Below are 19,684 nucleotides of genomic sequence, written 5' to 3' on the forward strand. Positions count from 1 at the left end.
GTGCGGGCACCTTGCTACCTTTTTAGTATCTATATACCGTGCAACTTTACAGAGTAGTGTAAAAAAAAAAAAAGTATTTAAATCGGCTAAGGCACCGGAAGGAAGCACCGAAATCTGCGTTGCTTTTCGGTCCGGTAGGTACTGGACGTGTTGGAACCGGTGCCAGTATGGCACCGGTTCTCGGTACCCAACCCTAGTCACCACAAGGAGACACAGATGCCTAACATTTCAATTGGCTAAATAGTCACTTTACAGACCTTGCAGCTATGGTAAGTGACTTTTGGGCATTTTCAAATAATTTACAACTGGTTATTAAATATGCAATTTCAAAAAAATATATATTCATCTTCTCATTTTGTATCAGTATTTTTTTCTGTGGTTGATATGGCCCAAATTGACCGACCGTTTTTTAAAACACATGGGATTGATCAGAACATATTTTCTATATTAAATTATTTATTTCAACTATACACTGTACATTCCGTTGTACACTGTACATCTATTTATAGTTCGGTACGAGTGCCATATGTTTCTGGAAACCTACGATTCTTGTGATTCCAGCTGTCCACTCCGTTTCAAGATCAGACCACCACAGCAGCTACAATCAATACTTTTGTCAGACAACAACAAACAAACAAGCGATTTGAAAATCAAGACAACTCACCGATGACGCCTCATATTGATCCATAAATCCAAATAATCCCAACAGCCTTCAATTTGATGAGAAGAGACAGCTGCTGTATAGAGCTTCAGTCTGAAGTGTAAATTAGCATAAAAATGCATTTATACTTCATTTTCTCTGTGTCAGCAATACTGGTAGTATATATATGAATAGTACCTATATAAGTTTGCAAGACTATAAGCCTTTTTAATAGGTATATAGTATATATATCAGGAATATTTTCAGTCTCGAAATGAAAAAACGCCTAGACATTTCATTAGAAAAACATGTGTAAAATATTAATTTTCTGTGATATTGTTATCAACTTTTTACTTAGACTAGAAAAGGCTTCAGGCTATAGTCCCATTGTGTTTTCCAGTCCATAAGTCCCATTTATAGTCATCTACAGGCATCTATTTACAAAGAAATGTTCAGACGGAAATAAAAACCTTATACTTTAGTGTGTTCAAACTCATATAACTTAGTGTCAGCAGCACTTAAAGTGATTCTGACTATTGAGGGAAAAAAGCTTCAGATTGTTACCTTTCAAAAGAGACCAAGACCATGCACTTACTCCAAATAGTTCAAGTACAGCTTGCAACTTACTTTGGGTATACCTGGATAGGCGTTTTTCGTCAAATTTTACAGGAATGTTAAGAGGTTAAAGTTTTAGAAACATTAAATGTTAATTTTCCATGTGTCTTTAACCACAAGGAGGCAGTGTTGATCTTTTACTGAGATAAAATGAAGGAGACAGTTGGAGTGTAGGATGCTCTTATAGCAAGATGGTCACTTTAAAACCATTGAAGTGAGGTCAGTACATTCTGTATTGGACTCACAGCACAGTGGGGCAGCACAGAGCATCTATGAACATATATGCAGGGAAAAGGGGGGCCCTAAAACACTTTACAATCTCATGAACAAAATATATAAGATTGCAGCCATAAAACTCTTTATATTTAATACAATAACATATTTCGTTTGAAAGCTGTGTTGATTTTGAATGAGGGAATGTGACCACCCAAATTACGCTGCTATGAAGATCAGATAAACAGTGGTTTCTGCTTCAATTCTTATGTCTACGACGTGACACATAATTGGTAAGTGAAACATTTTGATGACATCGACTTTTGGTTTAGTTGTGTTCGTTAGTAGACAACCACTGATTTCAGATTTTCTTTAATTATTATCCACTACTGTATACGTTTGCATAACGACAATGTGCATTTTCCAGATTAGCAGACAAATTTACGAGCGGCCATGAAGGCATCACGTCACTATGGCAACTCAACGCTGAGACTTCTGACCAAATTCACAGTGAAGTCAACTTAGCGTTGACTAGAGCGAACTTATTCACGCTATATTATTTACGCTAAATAGTAAAAGCAGGCTTGAAAGGGCAACGTATAATGGACAAACTTGAAGACCTCGAGAGTTTTTTGAAGAATGTTGACAAAATAAGTAAGTAATACAGCGGTTAAACTTATGAACGCTAGCTAATTGCTAGCTAATAAATAAGATAGCATCGTTGTGCCAGAATCAAGGGGAGCAATTCACGTTAAACTAGCTTAACAGTTAGCATTGATCTGTTCTATAACAAATAAGTTATAACGTCAGGCTTGTACTCGGGTTAGATAATGCAGTTTAACGCTAGCTAATTTAGAAACCGTTCACAATTCACTGAAACATTGATGTGGTTCTTACGCCACATGTTGACGTTAGATCTAACGTTGCCACTTTCCAATTAACGCTGTAGATAACATATATCTTAATGACGTCAGCGCCGTAATGTTTTCTGTAAGGTTACATAGGACACTTGTAGAAATTGTACGACGCTTCAATCAGGTCAAAAAAAACAACGTTATGTGAGTTCAGCCCGTAAAACGTATGATTCAATGTTTTCAGGTGAGGTAGTGACGCACCTGAGATCCTCTGATGTCAAAGTCCAGCAAAAAGCAATTGAGACAGCTGATTGCTATATTGCTGCCTTGGATGAACCCTGCAGGACAAAAGTCAACAAGACTACAATGAACACAAACCCCTCACTTCAGCCTTCCTTGGTAAAGACATGCACACAAAGTCACCCAAATACAGTTGGACTCCTTCTCTCGCTCTCCGTCTTTCTCTCGCTGTCTATACTTCTGTTTCTCTGTGGCCATCTTCTGTCCCCCCAAAACAACACACAGGGCACAACCAGCAACTTATTGTTGTGTATCTACCTTGTCATTTCTGGTCATGTAAGGGACAAGGCAATGTACAGTAGTAGAGACTAGGTCGTTTGGTCGTTTTTTGTTAGGTTAGGTTATTTATTTGTTCGAGAGGGACAATGTACATTGATGAACACTTTAAATTAAAATGTAAATGCACCCAATTACAGCCGCAAGGCTGATTTCCATTGTCTGTCCCCCTGCTGAGTGTCCTAGAGGAAAAGGTCATGCCAAAGTGTAGTAATAAACTACAATCAATTATAGTCTGTAGCTGACAATACACAACAGTTCGATAATAAAAAGTTAACAATGGATAAAAAGGAATCATATATATATATATATATATATATATATATATATATATATATATATATATATATATATATATATATATATAAAAGAAACAACATTCAAGAAGTTAACATTCTCTTTAATTCTCCTGTTTTACAGGATCTGCAGAATGACAATCCAGGTGAGCAGATTATTTGGTTGTCCCTTGCACTTAATTGTAACATTATTTAAGCAGTCATATACATATGTCCACATTGTACATACAAATAAATGTTTCTCTGAGCCAAACAAATTACAGCAATACATATTTTTTTTTTCTGATTGTTCAGATTTGAGTTTTCATTATATAGTAAGTAGTTATTCGACTGTCTCTGTTTAGTAGGTTTGTGAGTCTCAGGTATGCTGTAGTAGGAAGAGATAAGGTGTGTCCTTATAGCAACACCGAAAGTGGCCCTCTGAAATTTTAGTTTCAAGGGTGACTGTGTTTTGTGCTATCTGCCACTCGCCTGCTCAGACCAGTTTGGATGTCCCCACCTTTTGTGATGTCGTTGTCAATTTATTTGTCAGACCAATTAAGTTGTCAGACGCTTCAGTCCCTTATCAAACTGTCAGTGTGTCATAGCAAGGAGTGTTCTACTATGGATTCGAGGAAATTAATGATTGGACGTGAGTGATGTGTTTTTGTTGGTTTGTTTGTCTAGAGGCCTCTTACAATGCTTCGTTGACAGGATACATGTAGCACTGTTTAGCCACCCAGGCCCTAAACTATAGAAATATTTTTTCAGAGAATTTCATGAAGATTATGGAGAGAGATGCTGAAGACAGGAGAGTAAGGAGGACTGCAAAAGAAAGAAAGGCAACCGGTGTGTTATTCTCTGTTCCTTAAAAATGCTTTTGGAGGTGCATCATTTGCTGCACTTGCTGCTCTGTTTGGCTACCAATGTATCCGTTTACATTTTTCACCATTTGTGTCACTGCAGAATTCAAAGACAAGGGAAATGAAGCCTATGCTCAAGAAGACTATGAAACTGCAGTGAAGTATTACAGTGATGGCTTAATTGAACTGAGGGACATGCAGCCACTGTACACCAATCGAGCACAAGTGAATATCTTCAACTATGTTCTTAATCTTTCAAATGTTTTAACAGAAAATCAAAATTGATCCCAGATTAATGGGAAACATGACAAAAGAAGAAGAAAGCAAAACATATCTGCTTTTGTGTGCCTATACGACGTAATTCAGAAACCTTTGGTTTGACAGATGTTTCAAGACAACCTGAGGGTTGCCAGCAATTTAAATTTGAATATGATTATTCAAAGACCAGGCATATTGAAAGTCTGCGCTATGATATATTAATAAAGAAACAATGCTCACTACTAATCACATTCTTTGTTTTGAAAGGCCAGGTTTATTTTTGTTCTGTTTTTGTTGCCCAGTTATTGCCTGTCTAATGTTTAAATCGACTTAGGCCTACATCAAGCTGGGGAGGCACAAGGAGGCCATCAGTGACTGTGAAATGGCCTTGAAGGTAAGGCCTAGCTGGGAGCTAAGGTCAGTCAGTTGCTGCCTTATTCGTCATAGTTTCATCAGAGGCACTGTTCTTTGTGAATCTTGGAGTTCAGACTAGTTTATGTTTAGTAGGCAAATGGGTTGAGTGGGTAAACAGGACTATGCTCTGTCCTACACTGCTCTGAAACGGTGATAGATGCAGGATACAGGTCATCCGCAGTGCAGAAATGTTCTCTGGAGAGAACATTGTGTTTATAATAGATACAAATTAAATAGTGTTTATACATTCCTTCAAATTTGATAGATTGTTGGAGTTTTATTTACTCAAGCTAAATGCAAGTTTACAATAACACCATCTTACTAAAGTTTTGGATGGAAGTATGACTATAAAGCAATTGTCTTAATCTTATCACTGTAACACATTTCTGGAGTGGAGGCTGCCTTTGAAGCTCAGATTGAACATTTGTTTCTTCCTCTGCTCGTGTTGATCATTGTCTCTCTCTCAGTGCAATGAGAGGTGCATAAAGGCCTACCTACACATGGGGAAAGCATATCAAGGGTTAAAGAAATATAAGGAGGTAAGAATGATTACTGTCATTACATCTTATCAATCATGTTTTTTACCCGTCACTCTTGTGTACAGACAGCATCTCATCTAACTATAGTAAAAACATGGCCATATAATCAAAGTTGTATGCCCACAATAGATAGCAAGCATACACACTGTTCTAGTCTCACAGCAATCTTCTGTAACATCTATGTTTTTATTAGGTATTTCAATCCACTCACAGGAAGCTTGTATTTAATATTTATATCTGGTGAAACATATTTGTGTAATACACCTGATGTAAAGTTCCTCATAGTTTTCTTTATGCCACATTATTGTGCTGAAATACTGTAGTCTTTTGGAGTGACCCGAATAATTTCCATTTCCACGAATTTAGAAGCGAAGCGCATCATACAACCAGTGATTGACTCAATTATTCTCTTTTGTAGTCCAGAAACTGCTTAGAAAAGATTATGGAAATTGACCCTGTGATGGAGAAGATGGTGAAAGGTAAAGACATTTTGATTCCCCCCCAAGAGGTTAGGTTAGAAAATACTTTCATATATCCAAGTCCTTTTGTGATAACTGCCTTAATTGGCAATGTATTATGTCAAACCATTTAAGTTAGGCGGGAGCCCATCAAAAGTATAGGAGACATTGATGTTGAGTTGGTTGCCACTTATGCAGTATCACAGACCTCATTTAATTCAACTCAATTTAATTGCAAGACTTTTATGACAACCTAAAGCTTTATGTCGCACAAAAAGACACATTTTGTTTTCATCCCAGTAATTGTAGTTGTGTAAATCGGACAAACAGCCCTCTACATATTGGGCTAAATGTTTGGTCATAACATGACCTTTTTTTACTTTGTGTCAATCATGCATATGTCGATCACTATGCAGTCTCTTTGCTATTGTTTTATCAGGTGCAGTATTACATTTATAATACTTATAATACTGCTTAAGTAGACAAAATACCTGCATGCCTAAGGTACTCAGGTGCTGCATGTTTATGGCAATAGGTGAGTGGGGTGGTCATCTCAGGATGGCTGTTGCACTATTATGACACTTTCGGCCCTCTCTTTTCTGTGACAAGAAACATTCAGCTACTGCGAAGGAAAAACTTTGTGTTGGCTTTCTTTCCTTCTTTTATTGCCTTTGTTTTCTCCATGCAGAATATCTGTACCAGGTTGATTTTGAAGAGGGAAGAGAGAATCAGGAGATGAATGCAAGGCAAGCGTTTGACAAGGGAGAGGGGAATGGACCAAGAGTCTCCGAGCTGCTGGAGAAGTTGTCGAGGCCTGGCCAGATTCCTTTGTACTACTGTGGAGGATTGGAGATCCTGTCACAAGCAGTTACTGACTGTGAGTGTTCTTTGGGGAGAAATTTTGCACAATTTTGTTCTACTTTAATCTCTTTGTGTCTACGCTTACTTAACCTTAACCTGCTTCACTGGTCTACTTAATGTATGTTCTCAGTTTATGTCTAAAATGGCCAGAAAAAGACCAGACTTTAGCTTAGAAAGGTTACGGTAGGTTATGAATACAGTACCTAAAAGGAATACTTCACCCCCCAAATGACTATTTTTATATCAATAACTCACCCCACGTTATCTGGAATTATTTTAGAAAATGTTTTCACTACTTCCCAAACACATGCATTTATGCTAAAACAGGCTAAAACAAGCTAAAATAAGCTAAAACAGGCAGGCACACTACACGTGCGTGTCCAGGTGAGTAAGTTACCTGCACAAACTTAAACTGTTTTAAATAGTTAGGTTTTGTGGAGATGTATGTGTTTGGAAAGTATTGAGGTTATGACTGGATGAATAAGATATACTGTTCAAGTTGTTTGAGAGTTTGTTGGGATGTTTACTTCAATTCATCAGGACTTTTCTTCATTTTTGTATTCTTCGATCACCGTGGTGGTATGCAAGAAAAACAAAGGTAACACAGGATAAGTAATGACTATACAAATGGTAATTTTAGGGTAAAGTATTCCTTTAAGAACTCACAGCGAGCATTTTAGGGAATTGTATCAGGTTAAGCAGGGCTGTACCAACTGATTGTTTCATGTCTAGTTTTATGACAATGGAAGAGAGGGGGGACCTAGCGCTGTCCGTTACTGATTCTTCTTCATGCTCCATTTGCTTGACCAAGTAAGCACATTTCCAATATAGAGTATAAAGCCGCACTGAAAGAGCAACAACTCGGTGCTGCCTGGTGTGGTTGGCCACTGTGCAGATAATAGGTTAATAGACAATGTAACACTAACAGCTGCATAAAAATTGCGGTGCTGAACAAAATTATTTATGTTTTTATTCCAAAATTAGGTAAAAAACAAGTTGTCTACTATTCAGCAATACCTGGAGAGGAGTGAAACCTCCAATGCTGGTATTATTTGATTTGTGATCTGTTTCTGATCATCTCCATAAGCAGAATTATACGGTTTATACATTATGATGTCATTTGCTTGCTGAACTTGCTGAGTGGGCTGTTTCAAACCAGCAACATTAGCTGTTCCATCAGTTAAGGGAAGTTGTTATGAATAATGAACTTTACGGTATTGTAATAGCTTTTAGTGAAAGGTTGTGGAGGCATTGTTTGTTCTATTTTTTGTTTTTGAGCAGACAAAGAGGGGGATTTTTATGGGATGACAGCTAAGACTATTGAGCCTTCTGGGGCAGTCTTAGGTGCAATTTAATGAAACACCTGTGATAGCAGGTGTCCAGAACTTCAGTGGCATTACCTGCACTCAATCCTGTCACATTTAGAGTGTGTAGCTAGTGCCTGTTTGTTGGCTTTGTAGATTTATGACTTATAGATGAACAGTAGCCCTGGAGCATGCCGGGGGTTATCAAAGCTTATATATTGTATATTTTATTTTCTAGCAACCTCCCTGATCAAGAATGAATACAGTATTAAACTTAGTTGAAAAGGAGTATTGGTCCACATCACAACTGTTCATCAAAGTAGGACAAAAAAACAGAGATAGGAAATCCCATGCTGCAACATGATTAAGGAAATGGCTGCAGGCAACACATCATTTCTAGCTTTAGCTTAGATAGAGCACAGTGCTTGTTGCAAAATGTTTCAGATAAATGAAACCAAACAGGATAAGCAGGAACATGCCCTGACAGCATTGTGATCGTGTGCTTGTTGTGCACAAGATGTTGCTCAATGTTTGTTTACCAAGTCCTCTTCTGTATGAAAAGGGGCCATTGTAGACAGATTGCAGCTGCTCTCCACCCGGTTGTTCACCCCTCCTCCATCAGCTGCTGATATTTTTGTGAATGTTTTTGACCCAAGAAATGACTTTGAAACTCCACACTTTTTATATAACTCTTTAGCAATTGCCAAAAAGCAGAAATTGCAGCTTTTGTAAAACAATCTAGCAGTACATCAAGGTCAATGGCCCACTCAGGAGTATTTATTTTGTTATATTTCAGCTCAGAAAGAAGCTGTAAAAAAATAGTTCTGACATGCTGCACCCCATTGCTGCTCGTATACAGGCCTGGTATAACTTCAGGTTCTTTGATAACACAGCCAAGACTGATAGTATTGATCGAGGGACGCTTGAAGGTTGTCGCTCAGTAAACCATTACTCTATATACAACCCACTTCATTGTTTAATGCTATCTTTGTAAACAAATTTAATTAGTATTTTTAATAATCCATATTCTTTGCACTGGCTGTCCACTGCAGAATGGCAAACATTCCTTATCAAATCACTCTTTTTTTCTTCAGTTAGATGAATACAAATGTACTGTCAAATGATATAATGCCTGTCTCAGAGTGCCATTCAATGGAAAAGGGCAAAACTTCCATAACTCACAACTGAAAGGATCTCAAAAGGGCTGACATTACCAGCTTTCTTACCGAAAAGTGTACCCTTACTGCCCTGCTACTTGCTGTATACCCAACTCATTATAAGTGGAAAATACACCATTCTTCAATGTTCCTTACTTTCTCAACATATTTGAGATATTCTTTACTCTCGTGCCCTTGACTGTAAACCAGTAAATAATGCAAGCTAAACAAAAATGATATATAGTTTTCTGTCTTCTGACGCTATGTCCTGTTCTCTTTTAACAGGTATAGTCCAGACCCTTTTCAGACTGAACAATGGCTTTAGTGTCATCAGCAGCAATGACACGGTGAGAAGGTAAGGAGACCAGAGGGAGAGGTAGCTGTCAGCCCTCAGTGGAGCTTTGACAGATGGACCCAGAGACAGGGCCATACGAACACAATGATGGCCTAAACTAGAGAGATCATTCTCCGACTCTCTCTCTCTCTCTCTCTCTCTCTCTCTCTCTCTCTCTCTCTCTCTCTCTCTCTCTCTCTCTCTCTCTCTCTAGTTGTTTGTGCGATAGCCAAAAAAGGAAAAGGTGATCACACTGAAGATTGAGATGAGTGCTGAAATGAGAAAAGGTCCTGTGTTTTGTCCCTGGAGGGGGTGTTTTTCACAAAATACAAATTATGACTCCCTCATATCAGATCAGTAAGGTTATCATTAAATTGTCTCGTCTAACTGACACTTTCCATGTTAGCACCGTCATTATTAAATTTAAAACACAGCGTGCAACAAAATTTCAGTCTGAACCTCATGAAAATAGCCAATAAGGATACTGCTGTGAGCAAAATTCAATTCAATTCAGTTTATTTTGTATAGTCCAAAATCACAAATGACAAATTTGACTCAGAGGGCTTTACAATCTCTACAGATACGACATCCCTGTCCCGGGACCTCACATTTAAAAAAAGGAAGACACCTTTGGGAGAGCAACAGAGGAGTATCCCTTTCCCCAGATGGACAGAAGCAATATATGTCATGCGTACAGAATGAACAGCACAGTTACAGCAGTTACACAGTTACAGCACATTCAATGAATATGACACAATTAATCATATAATGAGTAAACAATTGAAACTTATGTGAGCCAAATAAGTCCATTGCATTGTTGCCTGCTACACATTAAAAAAGCCAACATTCTTATTAAGAGTTAAAGAAAAAAGTTGCAAAGGGTCTGGACAAAAAACTGAAAAGTTGAAATTCAAGGTGCACCCTGTAGGGCAGTGGTGGCCTATAGGTTAGAGAAGCGGGATGGCCATTAGTTTAATTCCCCGGAGCATCAGGATAAATCTGGGTGGGGAAATTAGTCAGCAAGCAAGTAGCAGCACATAAAAGCTTTGTTGTTTCAAATGTAGAAAAATGGAAGGGCAGTGTATATATGCTCATAATACTTTTTCATGCATATTTTACTCTTTATATAGCTTAACTGAAAGACATTGCCTTCATTCATTAACTTTTGATAGTAAAGTGCCCTTTGGTATTTAAAAACAGGGCCTTGCTGGTGCACTAATAGCTTAATAACCATAATTTAATGAAAGGGCATCTTGGTCTTGTGGATTGTGTTTAGTTGCTACCTGTGTCTGGCATGATTAACAAACATTTTACCATAAAGTAAATATAGGATTTCTGTCACATATATAATTCTGTGTTGAACTTGCATATACGTAACATTTGTATTATTTGACAGTATTATTTCAATTTCATGTGTATTATGTTAATTAGAAGATAACTATGCTAATGCACTGCGTTTTATTTTCTCTGCAGTTGTCTGTTGCAGAAAACAAAGGATCCCGACAGCCAGGAGTTGTGTGCGTCTGCTCTAAAATTATGGAGGGTTATTTGTTGCGGAAACGGTATGTTGTTAATTTGTAGCAAGTTGCTCTCATTAAGTGAGCAGGAAAAAGAGAAAAGAAAAGAAGGGAATTGTGATACTAACATAATCCTCTATTATTGCATTGTAGCATTAGTGCACAGCTTACGCCTTCTCTTTTGTCAAACCTGTATTTGACTTTGAATCACACAAGCTGTGTGGGCTTTCTCACATCAAGCGTGAGTGCCAACTTTGATGCTTTTTTTACATGTGTGCGTGTTAATTCCATATGAAAAAAAAAAGGATTTATTCAGTCAACACATGTATAACAACCTAATAGTCATGCTATTGTAAACAGACTAGGCTATTGTTCATTGGGGACATAACAGGAAACTGTGCCCAGTGAGCTCATTCTTTGTAGATATCATATTTTCCTTTTGCTTCCAGATGAGAACCAGAAAATGTTGATGACATTCCCACTCAACAGACAGTCCATTGTTCACTTGATAACATCCGAGCATGTTGCAGTGCAGAACGAATGCCTGGCATTACTATTTGTGTACTCACGGATGCCACATGGAAGACGTTTGGCCATGGACAACCTGAATGTGCCGATGTAAGACATTCCTTTTGGTTGTCATTAGGTGCAATTTATGAGAGCGATCACATAGAGTAAAAACACACTTTAGTATGTAGATAACGATCGCAAGCTTAATATATGTTCTAGTGAATCAAATGATGTATAATACTTTTCCTTTGTCTTTTTAAATCCCTCGTGAGTGTTGAAATGATTTAAATGTTCAGTCGTTTTACTAAATTAAATTAGTGGTCAGCCTCTGGCCATATGATTGTCAGTCTAATTTCCACATCTATTTAATTGGATTTCAGGCCAGAGGAACCAATAAATGTTGTATATCATTACTGTAGGACATAGTTTTAAGAATTACACTGAGTAGCCTAAGTGATTTCTTATCATATGCATGTCTGTTAATATCTGAGCTGCAGTTAATTGGATTTTCAGAAAATTAGGAACAGTTAATCATTGTATTGCTCGTCTTTGGCATTATTATTGTACTGATATATTTTTCTTTGTATCCCTTACTGTCTCTTATTTTTTCTTCTGTTTTTCTTTATCTCTCTCTATTCTTAATCTGGATCTAAAGGTTAATGAGGAACCTCATGGCGTGCATCTCAAAGCCAAAGCAGCAGCAGCAGAACACAGCAGTCAACATTCTGGAGAACTTTGCAGCAGAAAACAAGTATTACTGAGACACAAACACATCACACCTGATACATATGATCTATCTCTGGACGAGAAAATACATATTTCAGGCAGCCTATTATAAAAGTATACATAAGTACTTAAGGTATAAGTACTTTAAGTACTTTAAAAAAATCCATCGTCACATCATGTCAGTAGGGGAAAAAGTGTGTCGTCTTTAATAATTCAACATGTGCTATAAGTGTTGATGTCACTTGAAGGCAAAAGGCGGTTTTCAACCTGTTTTCATCTCTGGCTCCTCATGAAAACAAGACATGAAAGGGACAGCTCAGGCTCTCCAACGCAGTGGGAAATAAGTCGAGGTGTCAAGCAGTGGAATGAGGAGATCAATTTCCTCTGTCTATAGCTCAAAGAGAGTTACTCAACAAAAATGTGTTATATCCTGCAGGAGTTTTCTCTTCAGTGTTGAAGCTCAGCAGAATCATTTAGTTTTTTAAGGATATTTTTGGAGTACAAAATAATACACAACTGTTCCAAATCCCATGATGATTTAAAATCTTACAAACCATTTACAGTATCGATATACATTTACACAGATGGTTTTATATAACACTATTGTAATAATAATAATAATAATAATAATAACTGTATTTATATAGCACCTTTAAAAACAGAGTTTACAAAGTGCTCTACAAAGAAGCAAAGCATAGTCATACCTAATGTCAATACAGGTAAACATTTAGGAAAACAGGAGGCAAAAAAGACCATGAAGGCAATGAACACAACTAAGCCAAACAAATAACCAAAAATAGCAAATGGAATAGAAAACAAACAAATACATAAAACAAACAAACAAAACCAGGGGAAAAAAGACATAAAAGGACGACATCACTTAAAAGCAATTCTATAAAAATGGGTTTTAAGAAGGGATTTAAAAAAAGTTACTGATTCTGCAACCCTTATCTCCTCAGGTAGGTCGTTCCAATGTAATGTACAGCATATTTATCTCTGCCAGGTGTACGCCTGGAGAGAGGTCATGTGTTCGGTTGTGTGTGTAACGGTGAGAGTCTCTGCGTCCGTGACTGAGTGAGTGTGCGCGTCTGTGTTTGTTCACGGCTAATCTCGCATTCTGCTGCATCACCGACCGACAGTCTCTCTACTCTGCTGCCAGAGACACAGTAGGGGGAAATCAGTTTGCACACTGTTATTGTTTTTGGACGCTGTGTTTAACAGCCAACAGAACACTGCTGTACCTCGCTGCCACTCAGCCGCTGCTAAGAAATGTATTTTACGACAACGTTGAGCCCATGGCTTGTGTAACGTTACATCGTCACTTGTTTTTGAGTTTGAATGAAGTCTGTTTGATGACGCTTCACAGCACTGGTTGTATTCACTCGCTCAATACAGCAGTAGTCATTGCAGGCTTATCTGGTGGAATTATACCTACTGGTTTCATGCTGGGCTGTGAAGAATTTAAACTGAGGATTAAACCTCACTCACTTCCTCCTCACTCAAGTATCAATATTGGAACACAACAATGAGTCTGGAGTTTTACGCTGGACTTCTGTTTAATAGTTGAACCATTGTGTATGTTTATACATAAATACCCATATCCAGTACATAGGATGTTTATCTTACATATACAGTAGACATATTCTCCTTTTTTCTTACAGATTTTGCATTCAGTTAAGGGACGTGTTGACAAACTCTGTCATTGTGCCCTTTACAACATTACTGGTAAGATATGTAGATAAAAAGTGTCATATTAATATATACTATGGACTGAATATCTATATGTGTGTTTATGGGCAAATGTGCACACGCCTGTTTTCTTCCTTTTGTCAGAGAAATATCAGCAAGTCCAATCGGCATGTCCTCGCATCGCTGATATCGGCTATTGGCTGTCTGGCTCGCGATGACGTCATCTGCCACAGTTTTGCTCATGACCCAGAATGTTGGAAGGCTTTTGTGGTCGCCATTGTCAGTATCATTTCAGACTGGTCTCTTTGCATAGAAAAGTACAATCATTTGTTCATTGAGTTGATTTCAGATGTCAGCACCTGGATAAAGAAATAAAGCACAACAGTTTAGTCGGAATTACACAATTATACATTATATATATATATATATATATATATATATATATATATATATATATATATATATATATATATATATATATATATTTATATATATATATATATATATATATATGGTCTGTCTTGCATATTATACAAATGGTGAACAGGTTTTTAAACTCAATGCATGCATTTTATGAAGTGTATAATCTGTTTGTTATCATTGCAGAGGCAGTGCACCGCATGTGAATATAAAGAGGTCATTTACCCTCTGCTTGGTTTGATCATCAACCTTTCAGCTATCACCTCCCCAATCATTCAGGTAAGTACGGTGATGTATGATAACTACTTTGCCTGGGGTGGAGTTTCAGTTAGGCATGGGTATGTTACGAGTGTAAAAATGAACTTCTATCTTCGTTCTTGTTATCTTAATCTTATCTTAGTGGGAAATGTAATAAATGTCTTAGATAAGGTTGAGCTGAATTGTCACTCAGTTTGGTGGGCACCTTGATAGAATGATGTGTTTTGACAGAACATTCACTACATGCTACTTTACAATATTCTGTGTTGTAAAACATATAAAAAGCCAATGGACAAAGGAAGAAGAGGAAGCATATTCTATGTGTGGACTATGATGTGTGATGCCACCTATTCAGAGGTGAAAATTGGTTTCGCCACGTCTCCTCCTTGCTTTTGTAGGAGCATGCTGTTTCACTCTGCGACTGCTGCATGGGCCTGCTGAGGGACCGTGATGGAGGAGTGATAACTGTGAGTGAACCGTACCTACTACACTACAGTATTCAAGAGGGTTTAAAACCACAGCACTTCATATACTGTATGTTGTTGCTTTACTGTCTCATATCTCCCATTGGGTTTTCATGTTTGGCTGTAATAGTGTGTTGGACCAAGAACGGTTTGAAAAATGTTAGTGTTTAGAGAATTTCTACAGTTGTTGAAGGCGATTGATGAAAACTTTCTCTTGTTTGTTTTCCAAACTTCCATACAAACTATGAGACATAAAACAATCCTTTCAGTTAACTCAGCAAAAACAAAAGACATTTGTCTTGAGTAACGGGCCTTTTCCGGGGCTTGTAAGCTCACCTGTTACAGCAATTTCACACTGCCTATGCAATGCCCTCTGAGTCCCACACTTCCACCCATCTGTCTCTTTATTTTTGTTTTAGTGCTCTCTCACTGCATGGCTGGAACTTTTTCTTTATTGTCACCTGCCAACGTCCTTTAACAAATCTTCAATGTTTTTCTCTGCTCTTGTCTTTTCTTGTCCTGTCTTTATTTCTCTTACATCTTTAAAGCATAATAAAGTTTACACCAAAGCCCTAAAGTCCCAATTACTGCTGCTGGGATGTCTTGTTTGAATTTTTTTAAACATACCATTCACAATTATAACATAACATTAAGAATGTAGTGCATTCACACAGCACAGTATGGGTTTTGTGATTCAACAGATCCCTCCTGCAAGACAAAGCAAGCACCCATGTGTGACCTCTAATTCATATTAGTTTAGATTCTTATGGTTCTTCTTTTCATCTTTTCTTTTGATCATCTTGTCCTTGAAAGGTTCTCAAGTTGCAACTCACTCACTATCATACTATTTACTTTCAGTCCTTCATTGCTGCAAACACACTTCATAACACCTACTGATTTCACATCTTAAAAAAAAGTTTTCTCTTTTCCTACTCCATTTTTTTCTCCAACAATACTATCAAATTCTCTTTGTGTCCAGGAGAAATGTTTTGGGTTTCTTTCTGCTACCTTTCATTCTCCCTCTTCAGTTTTCTCTTGATCCTCTGCTATCCTGTCTATTTATCTGCTGTGTTTTCCCATCTGTCTTAATTCTTTTACTTTTCTCTTTCTTCTGTTATCTCCACTTCTAATGCCAACATTATTCTTGACCTCCAGAGAGCCGCAGGCGTGCTGAGCACTGTCCTCCCTCAGTCTCCTGAGGCCGTTCAGCATGTTATTCAGGGAGGAGCCATCCGGACCATGCGCTTGCTGTTGAAGGTGCATAACTGTATACATAAAAAAGTATCTTTGAATACATCAACACTTATTTGTATTTGACTTGTGGAATGATATTATATTTCCCAACCATCTTTAAATGGATTAATTAATCTTCAAATGGCCCATGATGACATATATCCTGAAACATTCCCTATCATCATGATCTAAAGACATGATACAAATATGCTGATGAAGAAACAAATACTTTTATTTGTAGAAAGTACTTAACTCATGTTATTACTGGGAACAATATTGGAAATAATGTTCTACTAATTCCACTATAGTTCAGTTTTTTTGACCTCCAAGTGTAGACATAAAGTTTGAGGTTACATACATGCTTTACTTGTTTAATGTTACTGTTATTTCTGTGTCTGCCTACCCAGGGAACAGGGCAGAATGCCACCAAGTATGCCATTAAGACTCTGACAGTGTGCACTGCTGCCAGTCACTCGGCACGGGAGGAGCTGGTGAAGTCGGATAGAAGTGAGACATGATTGACACGTTAGCCTTACTTTTACAAACTCCCTCATTAGTTTCTGAATATCATTTTAGGGTTGACCTAATATGCAAATGAAGTGTGTGTGTCTGTGTGTGTATTCATTCATTTGCATATGTATGTGCAGTATATCTGTTGATTTGCATGCCATACATGTGTATGTTAATACATTTAAAAATGGTATTCCTTGCTTATTTGCTATTTATTATTCCTTCTACACAGAACTGTCTATTTTACGACATTTGCTGGCTTCCAGCTGTGATGAGATGGTGTCAGGAAATGCAGCACTGTGCTTGGCCCACTGCCTTGAATTGCAGGGAATTGCCAGCACCCTGTTGGGCACTGATATTGTGCCGCTGCTGCTGCACCACGCTGCAGGAGACGCTAAGAGGACAGCTGTGCGGCAAAATGCAGCGATTGCTCTGGGGCAGCTGTGTCGATCTGAGCCCAGGTGCCCTCTCACCTCACTCTATAAACCACAGGCTGCTGATTACATTCTAGAAACTAGCCTGAAGGAGCATTGACAGACGAGATGAAATGCCTCACTGAAATGAGATAATGCGATGTTATGGCTCTGGTTAAAAGAGTTTGTCACACATTCAAGTGTCGGACTTCTAGGCCCAGGCTATATTTGTATTTGCATAACAAAATCAGTATACATATATTTTATATAATATATTTTTAAATACATTTTCTCCTGAAAAATAAAATCCACTACTTTGACTACTGCAGTCAGTCTCCATGTGTTGATTAACTAATGTGGGACCAACTACACTAATGCAAAGTTATAGCCAGAACATGATCTCAATGATCTCATAGTTCTGTGGGACATTTTATTTTTCACTAGTGAACTGACCACGGAAAATTAGTTATTCTCTCATTTTTTGTCTCGGGTCTGAATACTTAAGTCAGTTTGACATTCCCTTTTTATTTTTTATTTTTAATACCTTTGGTAAAAAATATATACTTGATGATGATTTTAACAAAGACTGCAGCATACATTAACAAATTGTGAAAGAAGTGAAGGGGTCTGAATGCTTTCTGAATACACTGTATACCCTTTGGCTTTTTGGTATTTGGGCCAGCTCTACTAAACATCTTATACAAAATACAACTACATATGGTATATACAAAAACTACATGTCTACATTACCTACACGTTTATAATAGCTCCTCTGACCTTAAGTTCAGTATTTCTATTTATTGTTTTTATTTGGAACTCCGGTGTAAAATTCAAGTGCGAACATCATTTATTTCTACTCTGATGCTGTTTTGCTGCTTTAGGCCTTCTTCCATAGTGCAGCACTATTCTGATTTTGTGAGTATAATTGTTGTGTTGTACTGTCCTAAATAATGGAAGAAGGCAGCAACAAACATGTCTCCTTGTTTTTAGGAACATTCTTTACTGTACCTTCAGGCTACAAAGCTCTGCGGTGACTGTGTTGAGGATGTGTTCTTTAGTTCACAAGTGCTGTTTCAATTGAATGCCACCCCACTGAACACACTGTCACTGTGCTTTCTTTTAATAAACTGCTTTCTTCTATTCCAGACATATGAACAAACTTCGAGAACTTCATGGCTTTGAGATCCTGCACTCCTGTATGCAGCTCAGCACATCGGCGCCACAGCATATTGTATAATCTCCTTGCTTCTCATCAGTCTGGTTCTCCTCTATAGTCTGTTTGAGCTTAGATAAATGAAAAAAACATGAAAAAAAAACCACTAGTTCTTGAAGTCATATAATTCCCCTTTCTCTTCTCTCTAATTGTTTTTGAAAACTGTAAATCCTTTTTCAGATATTATAGATTTCATTTTTTTTTTATGTCTCGAGAATATCCAAATATCTATTTTATTAGAATTAGATTCTGCTCCTAATTGCTTCATCTACATAAACAACACAAACTTTAGCAACCTTATTGTGCGTTGGTATTTTTCATGCAATGTACATTTATGTAGCTAATTACCATCATTATGCGTGGATGGAGGTCCATGTGCAGTAACATGTAATTGTTAGATTGTGAAGAATGGCTATTGATTAGGCGGCATTACCATACTGATGGGATTTGAAGTGAGACACGGGTTTAAGGTTTAAGGCTTTTCATAGGGGCACTCACACATCCATCTTGAAGGTCCATCTCTTATTTACCATAAAGAGGTATGTTAAATGCAAATTATGGAGTGTACTGCATGCCGAACAGCTACCGGCAAATCTCAGCTATACCTCTAAGGAACCATAATCAGAAGCTCTAATATAATTGGGTGTCTTTAAATGATAATTTTGCTTTGTATCAGCCTTTGGTATATAGCTCTTATTTCTTTCTGTTCTTTAGCTGTGTGGTTGTTTTGTTTATTCTTGGATTTATCTTCCAGTAAAGGGGCAGTTGAGTCTTTACTGATTTAACAAAAAACTTGTTTGTTATCTGTGTTTGGATTCTTCACAGGGACGATATTTTCCAAACTGGGCCCCTTATCCACATCCACCACGATGTATTTTAAATACTGTTTACAGTGAGACTAAGTCTGGGCTCTGCTAAATTTGCATGCCTTTGAGATATGAGGATTACTTATATACTCACAGAAAAGGCTGAATTGACTGGGACTGTTCTTGCTGCAATACAACGCTCTGCACTACAGTGCTGTTCTCACAACTTGAATATTAGGCCTGGCCACTATGAGAAGGTCAGAGCTATAACTCTGTAATGTTTACACACCCACTGTGACGCAGATTTGTACTAGGAGAGACAAGTTGTACTGGAAGGATTTTTGCTTTCACCACATGAAAAGGTCTGATAGTGTAGAGGTTGTGGTTGTAGGTGAATTAGTGTGTGTTGGTGAATATGTGCAATTATTCACAAAGCTGTGACTAGATAGCTCTGTAGAAAAGGATGGCATCATAAATATTGAAAACACTTGACAATTAGAGCCACAGTGTAATTACATCTTAAAAGGCAAGTCAAAATGTCATATGGAGTTTTTAGCCGTGACA

At 37.6% G+C, this 19,684-nt stretch overlaps 1 protein-coding gene across 1 annotated transcript; it reads left to right on the plus strand.

The window, feature by feature from the left end:
* Positions 1-1,985: 1,985 nt before the first annotated feature.
* On the plus strand, positions 1,986-18,975 carry ttc12 (tetratricopeptide repeat domain 12). The gene is made up of 21 exons (XM_079225155.1): positions 1,986-2,122; positions 2,567-2,721; positions 3,319-3,340; positions 3,945-4,022; positions 4,140-4,261; positions 4,629-4,688; positions 5,176-5,247; positions 5,666-5,726; positions 6,394-6,588; positions 9,319-9,382; positions 10,835-10,923; positions 11,328-11,496; positions 12,044-12,139; positions 13,776-13,839; positions 13,948-14,082; positions 14,410-14,502; positions 14,880-14,948; positions 16,101-16,202; positions 16,586-16,685; positions 16,921-17,149; positions 18,248-18,975. The coding sequence occupies exons 1-21, from the start codon at positions 2,071-2,073 to the stop codon at positions 18,336-18,338; spliced, it is 2,118 nt and encodes a 705-aa protein (XP_079081281.1). The 5' UTR covers positions 1,986-2,070; the 3' UTR covers positions 18,339-18,975.
* Positions 18,976-19,684: the final 709 nt, after the last annotated feature.

The sequence above is a fragment of the Taurulus bubalis genome (assembly GCF_910589615.1).
Source record: "Taurulus bubalis genome assembly, chromosome: 10".
Taxonomy (NCBI): domain Eukaryota; kingdom Metazoa; phylum Chordata; class Actinopteri; order Perciformes; family Cottidae; genus Taurulus; species Taurulus bubalis.